This window comes from Panthera leo, chromosome C1, assembly GCF_018350215.1.
Source record: "Panthera leo isolate Ple1 chromosome C1, P.leo_Ple1_pat1.1, whole genome shotgun sequence".
NCBI lineage: Eukaryota > Metazoa > Chordata > Mammalia > Carnivora > Felidae > Panthera > Panthera leo.
In genome coordinates this window covers 1,975,592-1,995,325 of record NC_056686.1, presented here as the reverse complement: position 1 = coordinate 1,995,325, position 19,734 = coordinate 1,975,592, and the positions used below count along the sequence as shown (strand labels likewise).

General features: G+C 67.6%; 1 protein-coding gene across 2 annotated transcripts in view; it reads left to right on the top strand.

The window, feature by feature from the left end:
* Nucleotides 1–19,734, top strand: part of MEGF6 (multiple EGF like domains 6) — an 88,196-nt gene that overhangs the window by 56,968 nt on the left and 11,494 nt on the right. For both annotated transcript variants that reach the window (XM_042952528.1, XM_042952529.1), the window contains 13 exons: nucleotides 1,666–1,788; nucleotides 8,437–8,562; nucleotides 9,744–9,866; nucleotides 10,831–10,953; nucleotides 11,074–11,211; nucleotides 11,608–11,727; nucleotides 12,053–12,175; nucleotides 12,659–12,835; nucleotides 12,996–13,127; nucleotides 13,715–13,843; nucleotides 15,230–15,358; nucleotides 16,058–16,192; nucleotides 16,277–16,411. In XM_042952528.1, coding sequence (XP_042808462.1) covers nucleotides 1,666–1,788; nucleotides 8,437–8,562; nucleotides 9,744–9,866; nucleotides 10,831–10,953; nucleotides 11,074–11,211; nucleotides 11,608–11,727; nucleotides 12,053–12,175; nucleotides 12,659–12,835; nucleotides 12,996–13,127; nucleotides 13,715–13,843; nucleotides 15,230–15,358; nucleotides 16,058–16,192; nucleotides 16,277–16,411 — 1,713 coding nt within the window. The remainder of the gene's footprint in view (nucleotides 1–1,665; nucleotides 1,789–8,436; nucleotides 8,563–9,743; nucleotides 9,867–10,830; nucleotides 10,954–11,073; nucleotides 11,212–11,607; nucleotides 11,728–12,052; nucleotides 12,176–12,658; nucleotides 12,836–12,995; nucleotides 13,128–13,714; nucleotides 13,844–15,229; nucleotides 15,359–16,057; nucleotides 16,193–16,276; nucleotides 16,412–19,734) is intronic.

Genomic DNA, 19,734 nt, shown 5'->3' with positions numbered 1-19,734 from the left:
CTATCCTTCCATCCCCTCCCCGCCCAGCCAGCTCTCCCTCAGCTGTGCCCTGGGTCCCTCTGTGCCCCACCCTCTTTGGGGGCTCTGCTCTGCCCTCCAGCTTCCCATGAGTCACCCTGGTTCTGTTCTGAGAGGACTCCAAGAGAGCCTCTCTTGTTCCTCTGTCTTCTGTCTTAGGCAGCCTCAGGGCTCGGCAGGGCCCCAGGGGAGCAGAGGCCCTGGCTCTGTGTCGTTTCTGGAGTGCCGGCCGGGCACATTCTGAGCACGGACCGGTGGCAGGGTTTGCATAACCTGGTGGGCAGGCTCTGGGGTGGCCGGGAGGAGCCTGGCCCCCGTGTGCTGCCTTCGGCGCCCTTCAGAAGTGGGCTCACGTGGCTGGCATTTTAGGGTCGGAGCACCGAAGGTGGGCATTTTCACGGGAACTGGAGGGTGCAGTCGTGGCTTGTACGTGCTTGAGTGAAGCGTCTGTGTGTCTGTCTCCTTGCTTCTGTGGTTAGGGGAGCTGGCTGCTCAGCTGGAGAGGCTGCGTCTGAAAAGTGTGGACTGGCCCGCGGCCCAGGCGTGGGCTCCCGTCCCCGTGCCCGGGACGCTGGGGATGCTCCGTGTCTGCAGCGGCTTCCCGCCTCGGTCTCCGTGTCTCCCAGGCAGTTGCGTCCTTCCTGGCCCTAGCCTCGCACGCAGGTGTCCCGGGCAGCCTGTTCTGACGCCCCCAGTCGCTGCCCAGCCTCCCCTCGAGCTCAGCTTGGTGGACGGAAGCTTGGAGGGAGGGGATGAGAGGCGAGGGCAGCCCCAACCTTCTCCACACCTCTGCATTCCTGCAGAAGGAGGCGTGACCCTCCTGGGGTGCATGGGCACAGGTGTCCTGCCCTGGTGGTCGGTGGTCTCAGATGGGAGGTGTTCTCCCAGAAGCGGAGTGCCAGGGACCTCCACTGGGTCCTGTGCTGGGGTTGTTGCTGGTGGTCTCCTGTCCCCCGGGCATTGGGAGCCCCCCGGGGACCCCAGACAGGTCCCGCGTTCGTTTCCTGGGAACAAAACGGACACAACAGTAGACGTTGGTTCTCTCGCTGTTCCTGGAGGCTGGGAGTCCAGCATCAAGGTCACGGCAGAGCCACGCTCCCTCTGAGACCTCCTGTCCTTGACGTGTCCCCCAGCCTCTCGTGGCTCCCATTGTCCCTCGGCTTGTGGCCACCTCGCTCTAACCTGTGCTTCCCCGTGTGTCTCTTGTCAGGACCCCAGTCGCAGGATCCAGGGCCCCCCTCGCCCCGTGCGGTCTTGCCTGGATCCCTAACCACTTGCATTCGCATCTTATTTGCGGACAAGGTCACGTTCCGAGGCTCCGGATGGATGTGAATTTGGGGGGGCATCTAGTCCCTCTACCCCCTGCCCTCCCTTGGGCTTTTTGTCCCCCAAAGCCTGGGCAAGGGCACCTCACGAGTTACCGTTTTTTTCCTTTGGGGCCCGTGGGCCCCAGAGGAGCGGCGGGCACTGGCTGGCACCGTCCCGGGTATTTCTGGATTTGGACTTTGGAAGCGCACTCCACTCCCCCACCGCTCCCCCTGCCCCGCCCAGTCCCCTCTGCAGCCACCGAGTTTCCTCAGTGAGGGGCCCCGACCCGACCCCGGGTGGCTGCTGGCTGTTAACCCTTGGCCTTGTGTCCCCGCGCAGATGTGGATGAGTGCCAGGTGCACAATGGCGGCTGCCAGCACAGCTGTGTGAACACGCCAGGCTCCTACGTCTGTGAGTGCAAGCCCGGATTCCGGCTCCACGCGGACGGCAGGACCTGTTTGGGTAAGCGCCCTGCGGCTCCGGGAGCGGCCGGCCCACCCACTTGCTGGGCGCGCCCGCCAGGACAGGGGCTGGGGTCCCTGTACTCAGGGACAGAGAGACCCTCTGGGGTCTGTGTGCTCAGTAGCAGCTCTTAGGGCGTCTCCGTCCTGCTGAGTGTGCAGCTCCTGGGGGAGGGAAAGGAGGAGTCTCAAGGACCTGGCTCCCCCTGCTGAGGCTGGGCCCTGGGATGCTGAAGCCCCGTTCCCGGGGCGCCTCTGTGCACCTGGGGAGGAGCCCCTGGGCCCCGATACTGTGGAGCGCCCTCTCTGCAGAAGCCGCAGTGATGGGGACCAACCTCGGGGGCGACTTGGGTGCTTGCTGGGTGTCAGGGGAGGCCTGGTGAGGGCGGGGGCGGTGTGAGACTGCTCTGGGGCGGGTGGGCTGGGGTTCCCGGGCCCAGGTCCCCCCGTCCCAGCCTTGGGGAGCGTAGGGGGTTGGGCCGTGGCGGGGGGAGGGGTAGCCAAGAAGCAGGGTCCTGACTCTCATTTCCTCAGCACGCTCTTTTCCTGTGGGGAGTAGGCTTGATGGAGTGCCTGGTGTCCCTGTGAGCGTGGAGGGCTACTGGGGGGAGGGGACAGAGCCAGGCTCCCACTGAGGTGGAGGCTGGAGGGGCCGGAGGCAGGTCTGGGGTCTGGCGGCCAGCGCTCACTCCCCACCCTCCTGTGCCCCTCTCCTGGCTGGCTCTGGACGCAGGGGCCGAGGGCACAGGGCTGCTGTGTCTGGGAGGCCACGGGATGGTCGTTCTTGGGGGGGGGGGCTGGGGGCCGGACACCCCTTCTCTCACCCCGGAGACCCAGAGCGGGCCCGGCAAGTTCCCATCGGCCCCATCCCCGCCTGCCTTACTGCTATGTGGCAGGGCGGCCTGCCAGCCCCTGGGGGGCCCTCCCGGCACTCAGGGCGCCTACTCACATGTCCGGGCGCTGCTCCGTGAAGCTTCTCTGGGTCGGGAAGTGGAAACAGATGTGGGAAGTGTTGTAATGTGCTTCCAGACAAATCTGACTAGGGTGCAGTCTCCAGCTGCTGCCCCCCGGCGCCAGGGGGAGGGGGCTTCTGGGAGTCTGCTGGTTCACCCCGGCCCCCTGACGTCTCTCCTCACCCTTCCTCCGGGCCGGGTTCTCCCTGGAGAAGGGTGTCCTGGGGGTTGGTCCGGGGTGGGCCGGGGTGGGCCGGGCCTGGTGGGTGCCCACTGCCCCCTCCCTGTCGCGGGCTCCCCTGCAAGGGGCCTGGGGCTGGGACCCACCTCCCCAGTCTCTCTAGTCCCCCCGTGTGTGCTGATCGTGGCCTTCAGTGAGGTGCTGGGTGGTGGTGATGCGTGGGCAGCATGCAAAGGGAGGGGGGCCTTCACGGCTGTGGAGGGACAGGCCGTGGCCTTGAGACTGGCCTCACGCTGTTGGCTGCGGGAAGTTCAGGTGGGGCGCCCCTCAGCCTTGCCCTGGCCCCCAGCCCACCCCCTCGCTGCGCTGGAGCTGTTCCCAGGAGCCTTTCCTAGGAGTCGCCTCTGCTCCAGGCCCCAGAAGTCTTGATTTGTGACATTTGCTTATTTAAGGGTCCTCTCGGGTCTGATGCCGGGCTCCTGGGCGTGGTCTGCACAGCCCGACCCAAGGCTGCTGGGACCTCTCAGCCCCTGCCCGGCTGCCCCTCACACTGCCCACCAGGCGGGGCAGGTGCGCTCCATACCCAGGTGGCGGCCAGCCCTCTCCCTGTTGGTGCCGCCCCCTGGGTGCTCCCCGTAGCCGGAGTGGCTCCTTTCTTAGCAGGCATACGGCCTCTCGCGCTTTCTCTTTCTTTGGACTGCAGTCGCCGGCGGGAAATGCGCGCACTGTGTCCCGCTTACCTGCACACACCGGGCTGTTTTGGGTGAATTCTGGGACCTGTGGATCCCAGGTGGATACCTGGGAGTCTGGGAGCTGACGGGTTGACGGGCCGGTCCCCACGTCCCCCACGGTGCCTGGGATTGGTGCAGGATTGTCAGACTTGGTCCACTGGGAGCTGCCTTTCCTGGGGAGGCCCGGGCTTTGCTGAGAAACTTCCAGAGTGGACAGGCATCTCCAGGGGGCTTCTTCACAGGCAGAGTGGGAAGTGTTCGTTCTAGGGGCACCTCTCCCTTCTTGCTACTGTGCCCCTTTTGGTTGCCAAGGGACCTGCCCAGGTGCGGTGGTGGCCTTGGGTGGGTGGGCAGGCTGGCCAAGCATCTGACATCGTGGATGGGTGGCTTCCAGGTGGGGCTCGGGTGGAGGGCACCACTGGACCCTCTGAGGGCTCTGAGTTGGGGGGGCTGGCGCTGGACTTCTTGCCACTGAGAAGTTGTGGGGCCCTGCCCCGTCTCCTCTGGGGCTCCCGGGGAGGAGCTGGGCCTTGTCTGAGGTTTACAGGGCACCTTCTGAGCCCAGACCACCCTAGGGCTGTAGCACAGGATTATGGGAAGCATCAGAATAGGACCCGCACCCCCACCCTGTGCAGCCATGGGACAGGCTGCACAGCTGGAGCACAGCTGCTCTGGAACCCCTCTCCTGGGCCCTGCTGGGATCCTCTGCTGGGGGAGGGGTGCTGGGAGCTCTCCTGGGACTTTGCAGGCTGGCAGGAGACAGCCCCAGGCACCCGCTCCCATCCAGCAGCTGGGAGTAAGAGTTCTAGAGATGCTGGGGGGGGGGGGTGGTGGGGGGAGGGCGGGTAGAGAAGACGCCCACAGGGATATGGCCATCTTTCCTGTGTGCTGGCATCTCTTGGGGTGTTCCACGTCACAGGGCCCTGAGGGACGTGGGAAGTCCTCAAGGGAGGCACACTGGAGAGGGGAGCCTTGAAACACACAAGGGGGGCCTTGAAACCCTTGAGGAACTTGCCTCCGAGGCAGGGAGAGGGCAGGAAATCCCTCCCTCTCAGAAGTTCTGACGGAAACAAAACACAGAAAGGTTTCAGTTCTTAAAGATGAGAATTTGCCAGAAGGATTTTGCCAGCAGCCTGAGGCCCCTGAGCACTCAGCCTGGCCCCAAGGGAAGCAGCAGTAGCCGGGCATCTTGGGGCCCTCCATCTCTGGGCTGCCCTCCTGGGTGTGTCCCCCGGGCTCTGAGGTGGGAAGAAAGAGCAGGGCAGGGCCCAGTGCTAGTGCACCCTGAGTGTCACCCTCGGGTCATAGAGCAGGCCTCTTGCCTTTTCCAACTTGGGGCAGCAGGGCCTGGGAGTGCCTTGGTCAGGTGACGTGTTCAGGAAGGCCATTCTCGCTTTTCTGTGACATCTTGCCGAGGGCCCAGCTGCTGGGTGGTTTAACACTTGGCACTGGGAAACCCGCCTCCTCTGTAGGGCTGGGCACTCTGAGCCAGCAGGACACCTGCCCAGTGGTCCCTTTTGGACCTTGGACGTGGAACTTCCCCTACTCCCCCGCAGCAAGCGATACAGCACAGGGTCCATTTGAGGGACCATGACCTCACTGGCTCAACTAGTACGGGGTCCGTCTGTGTGATACCCCCCCCCCCCCCCCCCCGGTCCTCTGCCCTTGGCCTTTTTTTGGACTACTCACCCCCCACCCACACCAGCCCTCGCACTCCCCACCCTCCTTCACCCGTGTCCCAACGCCCTGACCCGGGTTCCTTCCCCTAGGAGCCACACGGGCCCTGTGGTGCCCACGGTGTGGGGGAGGGTCTCCCCAGCCCTGTGTTTCCTCGGGCCTCTGCCGGCCGTGCCCCGTAGTCTCGGGGCTGTCCTTTCCCCACCAGGCCTGGATCCCTCAGGGAGGGAGCAGCGAGGGCTGCTCAGAGGGGAGGCCCCCTGCCCCCCAGGAGGCCCCGTTGGCAGAAAGGGGCTGGCGCCAGAGCCACAGGAAGCGGGAAGGTAGAGGGCTCTAGGCTCATTTCCACGCCTCCCTGCAAAGCTCCCTTGCGGCTCCGGGCATGCTCTCCGGTGCCTCCCAAACCCGAAACAGGCCACCGTTGCAAGAAAGCAGTGTGCCTTCCTGGCCCTGCGGGGCCCCTGGGTCTCAGTGGGGTGGTGGGAAGGGCTTCCCCGCCCCTGAGCCTCCCCAGGAGAGTCCTGGCTTTGGCCGAGCCCAGGGCCCCAGAAGGGCAGCTTCCGGCGCTCGGGAGCGACGGGACGGTCACGCTCGAACCCCGGGGGCCGGGAGCGGTGGCCACAGGCCCTGGGCCAACAGGGAAGCAAGGGCACAAAGACGGGGTGGTGCGGTGGGGAGGGTCGGCGAGTGTGGGCGGCGCAGAATGGAGCGTGGGGCCAGGCATGGGGCCGGGTGGCCTGGGCTGTGCGAACAGCGGCGGATGCACCCCCAGGGGCTGCGGCAGAGCCCGGGTTCACCCCGAGGTGGGCGGCGCGGGGCGGGCAGGCCCTGGCGCCCTGCTCGTGGCTGTCCCTCTCCTGCTGGAACTTGGGAGCTGGCCGGTGGGTGTGCGGTCTGTGATGGGGCAGGTCCGGCCCCTGGCACGTGGGTGGTGGCGGCCCCTGCTGGCGGAAGGCGGCAGTGCAGCCCCACCCTGAGATCCTGCTGGGGGAGGGGGGGGTGCGGGGCAGAAGTCCCCCAGCAGGTACCTCGGTGGGTGTCTCCAGGAGCTGCGGTGCATTTTCTCACGGTTCTGGAGGCGGGCACTTGCTGCTCACGCTGCCGGCCAGTGGGTTCCCGCCTTCCTGGCGGCCTCGCCGTGTCCTGTGGCGGAGGGAGAGACAGAGAGAATCTCGCATCTCTTCTTACGGGGGGCAAGATTTCTGTTGGATCGGGGCCACGCCCTGTGACCTCATGTAACCTTAATTATCTCCACGAAATCTCTGCCTCCAAAGGGAGTCACCCTGGGGGTTAAATTTCAGGGGCACGCGTGTCGATTCAGAGGAACGGAAACATCAATCCCGTCGGGGGCGGCAGGGCCCGCTAACCTCCTGTTTTCTGACCGGTTCTTGGCTCTGCTTCGGGTCTGAGCACGGTCCTGATCTGTGGGGCCGCGCAGGCTGGGGCATGGGTTCCACGGCCGGGTCTCAGTGTGACCTTCACCACCAGCTCCGGGCACCGGCCGTGCCGAAGCAGGCCCGTCCCTGAGCTGCACGGCCCCGTGTCTGAGAAAAACCCGCCTCCTCCAGCGTTCTGGGCCTCCGTGGCACAGGGTGTGCCCGAGGCCGCTGGGCTTGGCTCCCTCGTGCACACAGCTTGGGAGCACCCGGAACCTTAGCACTGTGTGGCCGGGCAGCGGGAGTCAGGTTCCGGAGGCCAGGAGGCCCCGCGGCGAGCCCCAGCTCCCTCTGCCAAGCCCACCTGCTGGGGATTTGTCCCCTGGCTCACTTGGCGGGGGGGGGGCCCAGTGCCAGGTCATCCCCGGACTCGTCCTGGGGGCTCTGCCTGTCAGGGGGTCTCCTTTCCACCCCTGCCACAGCCCCCTGGGCCCTCCTTGTGGCCGTGGTACCAGTCCTGTGGGCCTCCCTGCCCTGGGCTCCAAGACCCTGTCTCTGTGCACCTGTCCCACCTGCCAGGAAGGCCTTCTGGCTCCTGTTATGAGTCCCAAGTAGGGAGAGGGCTGGGAGGTGTGCACACAGAGAGCCCAGGAACCGGGCTGGGTCACGTTGTGCTCGGAAACCTCTGGGTGGTGCCGGTGGCTCAGTCAGTCATAGTGGCTCAGGTGTGGCAGGCAGGGCCGTGGGGGGTCAGTGCAGAGTAAGGTGGCTGGGTGGGGGAGGGGCTTAAGGGCTGACGGACATCAGACAGCGCTGCCATGCAGGCCTTGGTCTGGCCCAGGTCCCACATCACTGCCACTCCTCGGTGCATGTGGCAGGCAGGTGCTGCCAGGGGACCGAGCCCTCACTGCCACCCTGGTGTCCTCCCATAGGCTCACTTCCCTAGTGCCGGTTTGGGCCTGATGGGACCCTGGGCAGGGGCTCCCCAGCCGTATGCCTCACGGGAGGAAGTCGGGTCTCTCACGAGGGCGGTGTTCTGGATTTTTCAAGCACACTGCTCCTGGCAGACAGCGTGGTCCTGGCGTCCTCGGAGCCCTGAGGCCAGGCGCCCGGTCTGTGGGGATGCCGTGTCCGCTCCCCCATGCCGCCAGGCCTGCCGCTCCCCCTCCCACAGGCGATGAAAAACGGCCCGGGGTGGGCAGGGGCTGTGCGGGTCCGACCGGGGCTGCAGGCCAGGCCTGTGGGCTGTGCTGGCCACCCGGCCCCTGGCCTGACCGACAGGATAGTGGAAGTGTCTGGGTCTCCACCACCCACAGCCGGCCCACCGCCTCCTCCAGGGAGCCTCCCAGTCTGCTTGGCCTCTGAGCCCTGAACACCCGGGCTCTCAGCGGGGCCCAGTGGTTTGCACTGCGGGCTGGATGGCGCTGGGTAGGTCTGCAGTCCCTGTTTGCACCCAGTCCCCAAACAGGCTGGGGATGTGGAGCCAGAAACAGACCCACGTCCCGGGCACCCTGTGTATGGACTGAGGAGCAGAGCCAGGCCCGTGAACACCGCAGGAACAGTGTTGCCCTCTCACCGTCCCTGCTTCCGGAACACAGAGCAGAGGAGGGTCCTGGGGGCTCCCTGGAGGAGGCGGTCACGTGATATCCCTGCTCTGCGCCTGATGAGGGTAGGCCCCTCAGCCGGGTCACCCTCCTGGGCTGACCTGGGCTCCTGTCTGTGTGTCCCCAGCCATCAACTCTTGTGCCCTGGGGAATGGCGGCTGCCAGCACGAGTGTGTCCAGCTCACGGTGACCCAGCACCGCTGCCAGTGCCGCCCCGACTTCCAGCTCCAGGACGACGGGAAACGCTGTGTCCGTGAGTGTGCCGCCAGCCCTCGGGAGAGAGGCTGGACCCCACCGGGGCTCCCATAACCCATAGAGCCACCCGGGGACCCGAAGCCCGAGCCCAGGGCGGGTGCAGGGGCAGATGCTGGGGGGCTGGGGCTGGAAGGGGGCCTCAGCGGAGGCGACGAGGCATCGTCCAGCCCCTGGTGGGCACTGGAGAGGAAGCCCCTCAGGCTGTGCTCTGGGAGCACGGGGGAGGGAGTCCCTTAGGCTGTGCTCTGGGAGCATTGAGGAGGGAGCCCCTAGGCTGTGCTCTGGGAGCATGGGGGAGGGAGTCCCTTAGGCTGTGCTCTGGGAGCATGGGGGAGGGAGTCCCTTAGGCTGTGCTCTGGGAACATGGGGGAGGGAGTCCCTTAGGCTGTGCTCTGGGAGCATGGGGGAGGGAGTCCCTTAGGCTGTGCTCTGGGAGCACGGAGGAGGGAGCCCCTAGGCTGTGCTCTGGGAGCACTGAGGCAGGGGCCCCCTAGGCTGTGTTCTGGGAGCACTGAGAAGGAAGTCCCTTAGGCTGTGCTCTGGGAGCACGGAGGAGGGAGCCCCTAGGCTGTGCTCTGGGAGCATTGAGGAGGGAGCCCCTAGGCTGTGCTCTGGGATCGTGCATCTGTTGGGAGCAGGAAGGCCAGGACGGGGCACGTTGGGGACGATGGGAAGGGCATCTGTGCGTTGGCCCTGGGCTTTGTGTGGGCAGGTGGGACCCAGGCCCCGGCCCTCGGGTGGAAGAGGTGGACAGGGCGCCACCTGGCATCTCGCCCTGGGGTCTCAGGGCTGCCTGCCACGGGGAGAGGAGCCTCCCCGATGGAGGTGGTGGGGGCAGGCCCGGGGCCCCAGGATGTGGAAACTGGGGGGGCGGGGCTCTGGGACGGGGCAGGTACTGCGAGAGCGCAACCCCCACTTGGCCTCCTGGGTCCCAGGCCAGGAGTGAGGGTGGGTCTGAGAGGCCGAGCAGCGGGGGCACAGCGGCATGGGGTCGCAGGGCTGGGGGGCAGCTCGGCTCCCACTAGAAGGCTCAGGAGGAGCTGGCCGGCACCCAGTCTTCTCTGGAGTCTTCTCGGGGTGTCTCGGGGGCTCCCGCATCTGTGAGAGGGAGCCCCCCCCCCCCGCCCCCAGCCTGGTGCCCTGGGGGAGCTCACGAGAGGCCCGGGACTGTCACTGCAGGGAGAAACCCGTGCGCGGACCGGAACGGCGGCTGCGCTCACACGTGCCAGGTGCGCCGGGGGCTCGCCCACTGTGAATGCCACGCGGGCTTCCTGCTGGGGGCGGACCGCAGGTCCTGCGAAGGTACGATGCCCCACCCCGGGGTGAGCCAGCCTCTGCACCCCACCTCGCGCGGGGGATGGGCGGGGACAGGGACACGCTGAGCAGAAGCAGGTGGGAGACCTCGGGTTGTGTTCTTAGTCCTTGTTTTATTTTTTAAATGTTCTATTGATTCTGGGGGAGAGAGGGAGACTGAGAGCGGGGGAGGGGCAGAGAGAGGGAGAGAGAGTCCGAAGCAGGCTCCAGGCTCCAGGCTCCACGCTGCAGCACAGACCGACGCGGGGCTCGATCCCACAAACTGTGAGCTCCTGACCTGAGCTGAGATCAAGAGTGAGATGTTTAACCGACTGAGCCAGCCAGGCGCCCCTTGTGTTTTTATTTTTTAAATAGTTCCCATATTAGCTAAGTAGTACACGGTCGTCAGGGAAACAGAAGAGAGATCACGAAGAGAAAGGGAGGGAGATCACCCGAGCCCGGGTGGCGTCTCCGAGGCTGGCTTCTGGATGTCTCCACGGTTGTTTGTTGGGCCGGCGCCCTCGGAATCGTCCTCGGTCCCCGGTCCCAGGTCCCAGATGAAGCTGTCCTTCGTCCCTGGCTGCAGGGGTGTGTGCTGAGTGGCCTGGGGCGTCCATTACCCCATCACAGGAGTTTGGGGCGTGCCCCCTCCTCCCCGTGCACACGGCTCTGGGGACGGGTCTGTGCGTGTCCCCCTGTAACCCTCAGGGTGAGTCTGTGAGGTGATGCGGTGTGTCCAGGGCAGGCGGCGAGCTTTTCCCCGGGCGTCCGAGAGACGTGCCCCCCATGGCACCAACACCAGGACCCGGTGTCTCGGGCGTCATCGCCCTGCCGCTCTGTGTGCGGGCGTCTCAGCAGGACATGGGGCTGAGGGGCCCCTTCACCCCAAGGCTCCCCCCCTCCCACACACACTGGGGGCTGTGCATCCCAGGCCGGCAGCCCAGGGGCCTCCTCCTCGATCTTTCCCATCCAGATGTGGACGAATGTGCCACAGGGCAGGCGCGGTGTGCCCACGGCTGCCTCAACACCCGGGGGTCCTATAAGTGCGTGTGCCACCCCGGCTACGAGCTGGGCGCTGATGGCCGACAGTGCTACCGTGAGTAGACGGTGGGCGGGCATCGGCCTCAGGGGGTGTGGAGGGGCCTGGGGGGGCTGCAGGGGGTCAGGGAGGATCGTGTCACCAGACCCCCATCCCCGGTGGCGGGTGTCACTGCAGGGATCGAGATGGAGATCGTGAACAGCTGTGAGGCCGGCAACGGGGGCTGCTCCCACGGCTGCAGCCACAGCAGCGCGGGGCCCCTGTGCAGCTGCCCCCGTGGCTACGAGCTGGACCAGGACCAGAAGACGTGCATCGGTGCGCGGGCTCCCCGCACACGCCCCCGGTCTGCGCACTGCTGGCTGCCGTGACTCGGCATGCCCCCGTGCCCCCCTCCGTCCTGCTCGCTCTGCCCCGGGCCAGGGGTGGTGGCCGAGGGCGGGCCTGGGAAAGGCGGTACCGGGCGCCCTCGGCCCCCATCCGCTCGGTCACTTGGTTAAGCGCCCCCCTGCCCCCCGTGCCGCCAGGTGGACTCCTCACCCCCCCCGCGGCCCCCAGTCTGGCCCCCACAGCCGGCGGGGTGGCCCTGGGGCCGGGGCACGTGTCCCGTGTGTGTGTGCGCGCGCGCGCAAGGCCGGGGAGGTGCGTGGGTGCGTGTGACCGCGTGCAGGGGTGCGTGCAGGCGGTGCCAGCGGCCCTGTGTGCGCCCCGCAGACGTGGACGACTGTGCGGACTCGCCGTGCTGTCAGCAGGTCTGCAGCAACAGCCCCGGCGGGTACGAGTGTGGCTGCTACGCCGGCTACCGGCTCAGCGCCGACGGCTGCGGCTGCGAGGGTGAGCCGGGGGCCGCTGGGGGCCCGGGGCGGGACCGGGGGGACCCCCCAAGGGGGACCCGGGTTCGGCTGCCCTGCCTGCCGCCCCCACCCCCGGCCAGCCGCGTCCCGCTCCCGGGCTGCGCACCCCCGCCTGCTCCTGGCCCGGCCTCCTCCCCCCCGGGCGGGCGTCCGCTGTCCCCCTGACGCCGGAGGTGGGGGGACGGCTGTGGCGCAGTCATCCTCCGTCACGCATGCCCCTGACCTCAGTCCGGTGGGCGGAGCCGGGGGTGGGCGGACCCCCAGGCCCCCCGGGACAGGCCCAGCAGCCCCGGGTTTGCCCGCAGACGTGGACGAGTGCGCGTCCGGCCGCGGCGGCTGTGAGCACCACTGCACCAACCTGGCCGGCTCCTTCCAGTGCTCCTGTGAGGCCGGCTTCCGGCTGGACGAGGACCGTCGAGGCTGTGCCCGTGAGTCCCTGCCTGTCACCGCAGGGACCCTGCCTTCTAGGCACCTGTCCCTTATGCCCCCTAGGTCCCCCCGTCTCCGTCCTGGCCAGGTAGAGCCCACCTCAGTCCTGCCTCTGGCTGTGGGACAAGCTGGGGGCAGCGGTGTCGGGGAAGGGGCTGGTCAGACAGGCCTCCGCCAGGGCAGGGGTTTGCCCAGGGGTCCGGGGTGGTCCAGTTCCTGTCCTGCCCCGGTGAGAGAGGGACCGAGGACGGTGTCCAAGGGAAGAGACCGCCCCTGCTGCCCCGCCCCCCCACCCCCGCTGCCCCTGCTGCACCTGGTCAGGAGTACAGCTGGGACGTCCCCTTGCCATCGAGCTGAGGCGGGGTGCAGCAGGGGCTATAGGTGGGGCCCCAGGGGGTGGGAGCTGCCTCTGGGCACTGAGGGGCGGGGGAATCCGGGACGGGAGGGTGGCAGGGGCTAAGGGGCTTTTGTGCCCCCGCCAGCCCTGGAGGTACCCGAAGCAGACCTGGACGGCCAGCTGCCCTTCGTGCGGCCCCTCCCACACGTCGCGGTGCTCCAGGACGAGCTGCCCCACCTCTTCCAAGATGACTACGTGGGGGCCCAGGAGGAGGCAGCAGCGGTGGAGGCCCGGGGCGAGCACACACTGCTGGAGAAGTTCGGTGCGGGTGGGCCCAGCTGTGGGGGCCCTGCTGTCGGGGACGGCGGCCCAGCCGCCACCCGCCCTGGGGTCTCGTTTGCACAGTGTGGTGGTGGGGGGGGTGGTGCTGAGCCTGGCCGGACCACGTGGGCCCTGACCTCTCTCTGCCGGTCTGCCCCCAGTGTGCCTGGACGCCTCCTTCGGCCAGGACTGCAGTCTCACCTGTGATGACTGCAGGAACGGGGCCACCTGCCTCCCGGGCCTGGACGGCTGTGACTGCCCTGAGGGCTGGACCGGGCTCATCTGCAACGAGAGTGAGGCCTCGGGGGCGGGGTCCTGCGGGCAGCCACCCTGGGCCGGGGGAGGGGGGTTGGTCCCCGGGGCCTACCCGTTGCCGCGTTCCCTCCAGGTGCAGCGTCCAGCCAGGCGCTGCTCTAGGTGCCGGGGGCCCTCGGGGACTGGCAGGGGCAAGCGGGGCGGCAGCCCAGGCGGCAGGGGGTCTGACGGGGTGCCGCCGGTGGGCGGGACCAGCCACGACCCAGGCCGTACAGCGAGTTGGTACTGGAAGTGCCTCTGAGACCTGTTGTCCCAGCCCCCACCCAGTGACCAGCCCCCCTCAGGCGCCCGTGGGTGGGCGGTCTCAGGGCCGTGGTGACTGTCCCCGAGGGTTTGCCTGCTGAGAGCACCGCAGAGGAGGTGCACGTACTGGGGTTTAGAGGGAGGGAGTGTGGTGATCGATTAGTGATGTCTGCCGTGTGTCGTGGCCGGGCCTGGGGCACAGGTGCTTCTGAACTGGGGGGGCTCACACCCCGGGAGGCACCTCGGTGTCTCCAGAGGGGCTCCTGGGGCCACAGCGCTTCTGCGGCCGGTGACCCTGGTGCGTTGCTCTCACCGCCTGCAGCTTGTCCCCCAGACACATTTGGGAGGAACTGTAGCTCGTCCTGCAGCTGTCAGAACGGGGGGACCTGCCACCCCGTGACGGGGGCCTGCCGCTGCCCCCCTGGCGTCTCTGGAGCCCACTGTGAGGACGGTGGGTGCAGCCCTCCTGGGGTGGGGGGGGTGGGACACGGCCTCCCAGCTGGCCTCCCGGCTTTCTCTTGGCCACCTGCCTCCTGCGGGAGTGGGGAGTGGGGAAGGCGGCCGTGTGGATGCGAGCTTTGCCTGGGGCCCAACTAGAGCTGATGGTGAAGACTTGGCGGGAAAACAGCCCTTTCAGAATGGGTTCCCCTGGAAGATAGTGAGCTGTCCATTCCTGGAAGCATTCAAGCAGACTCCTGGTGGCTTAGTGGGATTTGCACGAGGGAACGTGCCTGGGCCCATCATTGCATGGGACGACCCTAACGTTCTTCCTAACTGCGAAGCATCAACATTTTTGAAGGAATTCGAGAGTCTATATAAATAAGCTTCCAAAAACACTTTGCCTTTAAGTCTGCAGGCCTTTAAAATTCTGCCTCTTTTGCCACAGAACGTAGCTAGTGCATGAACTTCCTGCCTTAGTAAGGGGGTAGTTTTAGTCACTGGAAGCCATCCCTGGGGCTTTGCCCCCCCCCCTCCCCCCCCCCCCCCCCCCGCCCACTCTAGGCTTCAGGGCGTGTGTGGGCCCTGAACAGACCCACGGGGCTCCTGGCACGTGAACGGCTCGCATTGTTGTGCTTTTGCTTGTGGCGTGGTGTGGCGTGGTTCCCCAGAGACCTGGGCCTCTGCTGGGGTCCTGTGGGGAGAGTGCACCAGTCCTGGGAGAGGCTGGCAGGCCAGTCCTCGGGCGGGAGGGCTCTGCGGCCCCCGCATAAGTTTCCTGGACTCCGGGCGCTCCAGGGCCCGGGGCTGCATCCCTCTAGCCTCTGCCTCCGTCTTCCCATCTCCAGCTTTCCTCTCCTTTCCCTTTTAAGGACACTCAGGGGATCAGGCCACTTGGATAACCAAGGGGGGTTCTCACCTGCAGATCCTGGGGATTTAGACAGCCGGTTGGGGCTGTGTGTCCCTCCTTCCCTGAGGGCCAGAGGTTAGGCTACGTGACCACCGAGGGATGGAAGTCAGGATGCTGTAGATGTGGATGGGGCATAGGAGATCGGGGGAGTCTCTGTGTATCCCACGCATATGCTGAAGAATGTCCTTGGCTTTGCACCCCGGGCCATCCTCCAGGCCACAGATGCTGGGGAGACAGGCCAGCCAGGGCAGATGGCCATATGTATGGCTCATCTTGTGTCTGCCCTGTCCTCATGGTGCCCTTGCCTGCCCCCCGGGCCCCTCCCTGTCTGGGGTGCAGAGTCCTCTGACTGCTGGTGGCACCAGAGCCCTGGGCCCCAGTGGCCCGGGCCACTCCTGGCTCCTATGCTAGGCACTGGGGCCCCCGGGAGCATCTCCACGGCCTGAAGACATGTCTAGGGGGTCACTCAGCAGGCCCTGCCTCCCCTAGGCTGCCCCAAGGGCTTCTACGGCAAGCAGTGTCACAAGAAGTGCCACTGTGCCAATCGTGGCCGGTGCCACCGCCTCTACGGGGCCTGCCTCTGCGACCCGGGGCTCTACGGCCGTTTCTGCCACCTGGGTGAGTCCCCCGCTCTGGCTGCCTGCGCCCAAGGGGACGGCCGAGGGCTCCTTCTGTGCCTTGCTGCCCGTGCTGAGGCTTGGGTGAGGCGTCACCACCTGCAGATGACGATGCCGGGCTGGCGAGGCCCCCCCGGCTGGGATGTGGGGTCCGCCCCCGGGGCTGTGGGCTCAGAGCCTCGTCCTCTGAACTGCGCTGGCCTTCAGGGTGTCTCGCGTTACCTCCCGGCCCCACCCGGGCTAGTGGGTGGGCTGGCTTCCCTCTGAACGGGGCACGGGCTCACCTTGGCTTTTGGGGTTCCCTGGCAGCCAGGGGGAGTCCTGAGTCCCCAGCGGGGCCACCCCTCCCTGGTGGGCCAGTGGAGCAAAGGTGGGTGACGATGAGCCGACCTCACCTGGGAGATCTCCACGTTCCCCTGTAGAAGGATCATTTAAAGGGGAGGAACCGGGAGTCCGTGGGTCTCCCGGCTGGGAAGTGGTGGGACCCAGGGCACGCGCCCACACTCTGCCGAGACCGTCTCTCATCTATAGAACAGGCACGTGGGTCGCAGCCCCCTGGGACACCAGCGTCTGGGAGGGCAGGACCGCCCTGCGCGGCTCCCGGGGACACGTGTCAGTGAGGGGGAGCTGGAGAGCTGCGACCCAGGAGGGGCTGGCCCGTGCAGGCGGCCAGGCTCTCACGTGGGCTCTGTGGCTGCAGCCTGTCCTCCGTGGGCCTTCGGGCCGGGCTGCTCGGAGGAGTGTCAGTGCGAACAGCGGAACGCGCTTGCGTGCGACCGGAGAGACGGCAGCTGTTCCTGCAAAGCGGGCTTCAGGGGCGAGCGGTGTCAGGACGGTGAGTGCAGGGGGTGCGGAGGGGTGGGGGGAAGGGCCCCAGCCTGGCCGACCCTGCAGGCCCCTCTCTCCTTGCCCCCTGCAGAGTGCGAGCCAGGCTTCTTCGGGCCCGGGTGCCTGCAGGCATGTGCCTGCCCTCAGGGCGTGGCCTGTGACCCCGTCAGCGGCCAGTGTGGGAAGCGGTGTCCCGCCGGCTACTGGGGGAAGGACTGTGACCAAGGTCAGTGGCCAGCCCGGGGGGCGCCCGGGGTCGGGTGGGGTGGGGGTCACCTGCCTGCGCCGGGCACCGGGCCCCAGAAGTGACGGGAGCAGGAGGTGGAGTGAAGCCGCCAGCCTGGCCCCGGTGGCACTTGAACCTGCCGTGGCCCTGCCCTGGTCATGCAGGGGTGACTCGGCACTGGTCTGCTGGTCCCGGTGCACCTGTCAGGGCTGCTGGGGCAGGAGTAAGTCTGTGCTCGGGGCCTGGCCCAGGGAAGGGGTCTGCCCCTCCACTGGTCAGCTAGAATGTGCTCAGTGTGCTGGGGGCTCCATCCCGGTGGGTCTGAGCCTGTGGGACCCGGGGCAGCTCTGTCCTGGTGGGTCTGAGCCTGTGGGACCCGGGGCAGCTCCGTCCCGGTGGGTCTGAGTCTGGGGGACCCAGGGCAGCTCCGTCCTGGTGGGTCTGAGCCTGTGGGACCCAGGACAGCTCCGTCCCGGTGGGTCTGAGTCTGGGGGACCCGGGGCAGCTCCGTCCCGGTGGGTCTGAGTCTGGGGGACCCGGGGCAGCTCCGTCCCGGTGGGTCTGAGTCTGGGGGACCCGGGGCAGCTCCATCCCGGTGGGTCTGAGTCTGGGGGACCCAGGGCAGCTCCGTCCCGGTGGGTCTGAGCCTGTGGGACCCGGGGCAGCTCCGTCCCGGTGGGTCTGAGTCTGGGGGACCCAGGGCAGCTCCGTCCCGGTGGGTCTGAGCCTGTGGGACCCAGGACAGCTCCGTCCCGGTGGGTCTGAGTCTGGGGGACCCGGGCAGCTCCATCCCGGTGGGTCTGAGTCTGGGGGACCCAGGGCAGCTCCGTCCCGGTGGGTCTGAGCCTGTGGGACCCGGGACAGCTCCGTCCCGGTGGGTCTGAGTCTGGGGGACCCGGGGCAGCTCCGTCCCGGTGGGTCTGAGTCTGGGGGACCCGGGCAGCTCCGTCCCGGTGGGTCTGAGTCTGGGGGACCCGGGGCAGCTCCATCCCGGTGGGTCTGAGTCTGGGGGACCCAGGGCAGCTCCGTCCCGGTGGGTCTGAGCCTGTGGGACCCGGGGCAGCTCCGTCCCGGTGGGTCTGAGCCTGTGGGACCCAGGGCAGCTCCGTCCCGGTGGGTCTGAGCCTGTGGGACCCGGGGCAGCTCTGTCCTGGTGGGTCTGAGTCTGGGGGACCCGGGGCAGCTCCGTCCTGGTGGGTCTGAGTCTGGGGGACCTGGGGCAGCCCTGTCCCAGTGGGTCTGAGTGTGGGACCTGGGACAGCTCCGTCCTGGTGGGTCTGAGTCTGGGGGACCCGGGGCAGCTCCGTCCTGGTGGGTCTGAGTCTGGGGGACCCGGGGCAGCTCCGTCCTGGTGGGTCTGAGTCTGGGGGACCCGGGGCAGCTCCGTCCTGGTGGGTCTGAGTCTGGGGGACCCGGGGCAGCTCTGTCCTGGTGGGTCTGAGTCTGGGGGACCCGGGGCAGCTCCGTCCCGGTGGGTCTGAGCCTGTGGGACCCGGGGCAGCTCCGTCCCGGTGGGTCTGAGTCTGGGGGACCCGGGGCAGCTCCGTCCTGGTGGGTCTGAGTCTGGGGGACCCGGGGCAGCTCCGTCCTGGTGGGTCTGAGTCTGGGGGACCTGGGGCAGCCCTGTCCCAGTGGGTCTGAGTGTGGGACCTGGGACAGCTCCGTCCTGGTGGGTCTGAGTCTGGGGGACCCGGGGCAGCTCCGTCCCGGTGGGTCTGAGTCTGGGGGACCCGGGGCAGCTCCGTCCTGGTGGGTCTGAGTCTGGGGGACCCGGGGCAGCTCCGTCCCGGTGGGTCTGAGCCTGTGGGACCCGGGGCAGCTCCGTCCCGGTGGGTCTGAGCCTGTGGGACCCAGGGCAGCTCCGTCCCGGTGGGTCTGAGTCTGGGGGACCCGGGGCAGCTCTGTCCTGGTGGGTCTGAGTCTGGGGGACCCGGGGCAGCTCCGTCCTGGTGGGTCTGAGTCTGGGGGACCTGGGGCAGCCCTGTCCCAGTGGGTCTGAGTGTGGGACCTGGGACAGCTCCGTCCTGGTGGGTCTGAGTCTGGGGGACCCGGGGCAGCTCCGTCCCGGTGGGTCTGAGTCTGGGGGACCCGGGGCAGCTCTGTCCTGGTGGGTCTGAGTCTGGGGGACCCGGGGCAGCTCCGTCCTGGTGGGTCTGAGTCTGGGGGACCCGGGGCAGCTCCGTCCCGGTGGGTCTGAGTCTGGGGGACCTGGGGCAGCCCTGTCCCAGTGGGTCTGAGTGTGGGACCTGGGACAGCTCCGTCCCGGTGGGTCTGAGTCTGGGGGACCCGGGGCAGCTCCGTCCCAGTGGGTCTGAGTGTGGGACCCGGGGCAGCTCCGTCCTGGTGGGTCTGAGTCTGGGGGACCCGGGGCAGCTCCCTCACGGTGGGTCTGAGTGCGGGACCCTGGCAGCTGCTCCTGCAGGGGCGACTTGAAGCACAGGGTTGGGCTGGAAGTGCAGCGTGGCGAGTGACAGAAGGCCCCCCGCACGGCTGCCCTGGCCACGCGGTGAAGGACATGGGCAGAGCGGTGGGCGAGGCTGGAGGCCCCTCTGGTGCTCACACGCCGCAGGCAGATGAGGAGGAAGAAAGCCCCCCGCGTGGGTCCTGGGGCTGCCCAGCCCTACTCATGGGGTGTGGACAAGTGGGGACCTTCCAGAGCACACGGTGTGAGCACTGTTTGCACCTGTTGGCCCAAGTGGATGGGAACTGCCCGGCCTGAGCGGTCCACTGGTGTGAGCATTCTTTGAGGTTGGGGCGGGGGGGACTGGCTGGCTCGAGCTCCCCCTAGTCTTGGCCTGTCCCGTCCCGAGAACAAGGAGGGGATTGGAGGCCACTACCCAGCCTGAGATGAGTCAGTGTCTCCCCGTGCACCAGGCCAGGTCCCTCTAGAGGGGTGGTCCTGGAGGCCAAGGTGATGATCTCGCAGAGCTCTCGGGTCCCAGGGGTCCAGGAGGAGTGTGTGGGGGGCTGGGAACCCAGCCTGGACCCCCAACCCCCTGTGCACCCCAAGGGGCTCCGCGGTCTCTGGAGGTCTTTAGTAGCTGCACACATCTGCTCTCCTGTCCTCCAAGCCCCGGCAGAGCTCAGCGAGTCACAGACTTGCCTTGGGGACCCCTGACTCTTCTCTCTGCCTCCCCCCACCCCACCGGACACTCACGGGAGTGCTTGTGAGCACAGCACACACTTGGGCAGCTGCCCCAGGGAGGGGCAGGAGGTCTCTCCAGAAACCGTCAGCTGGAGCCCTTCTCTGCTGGGTTTCCTTGTTTCTTTCCCTTTTCTCTTTGATAGTTTCCTGCACCCTAAGGATGCAGCACAGGAAATGC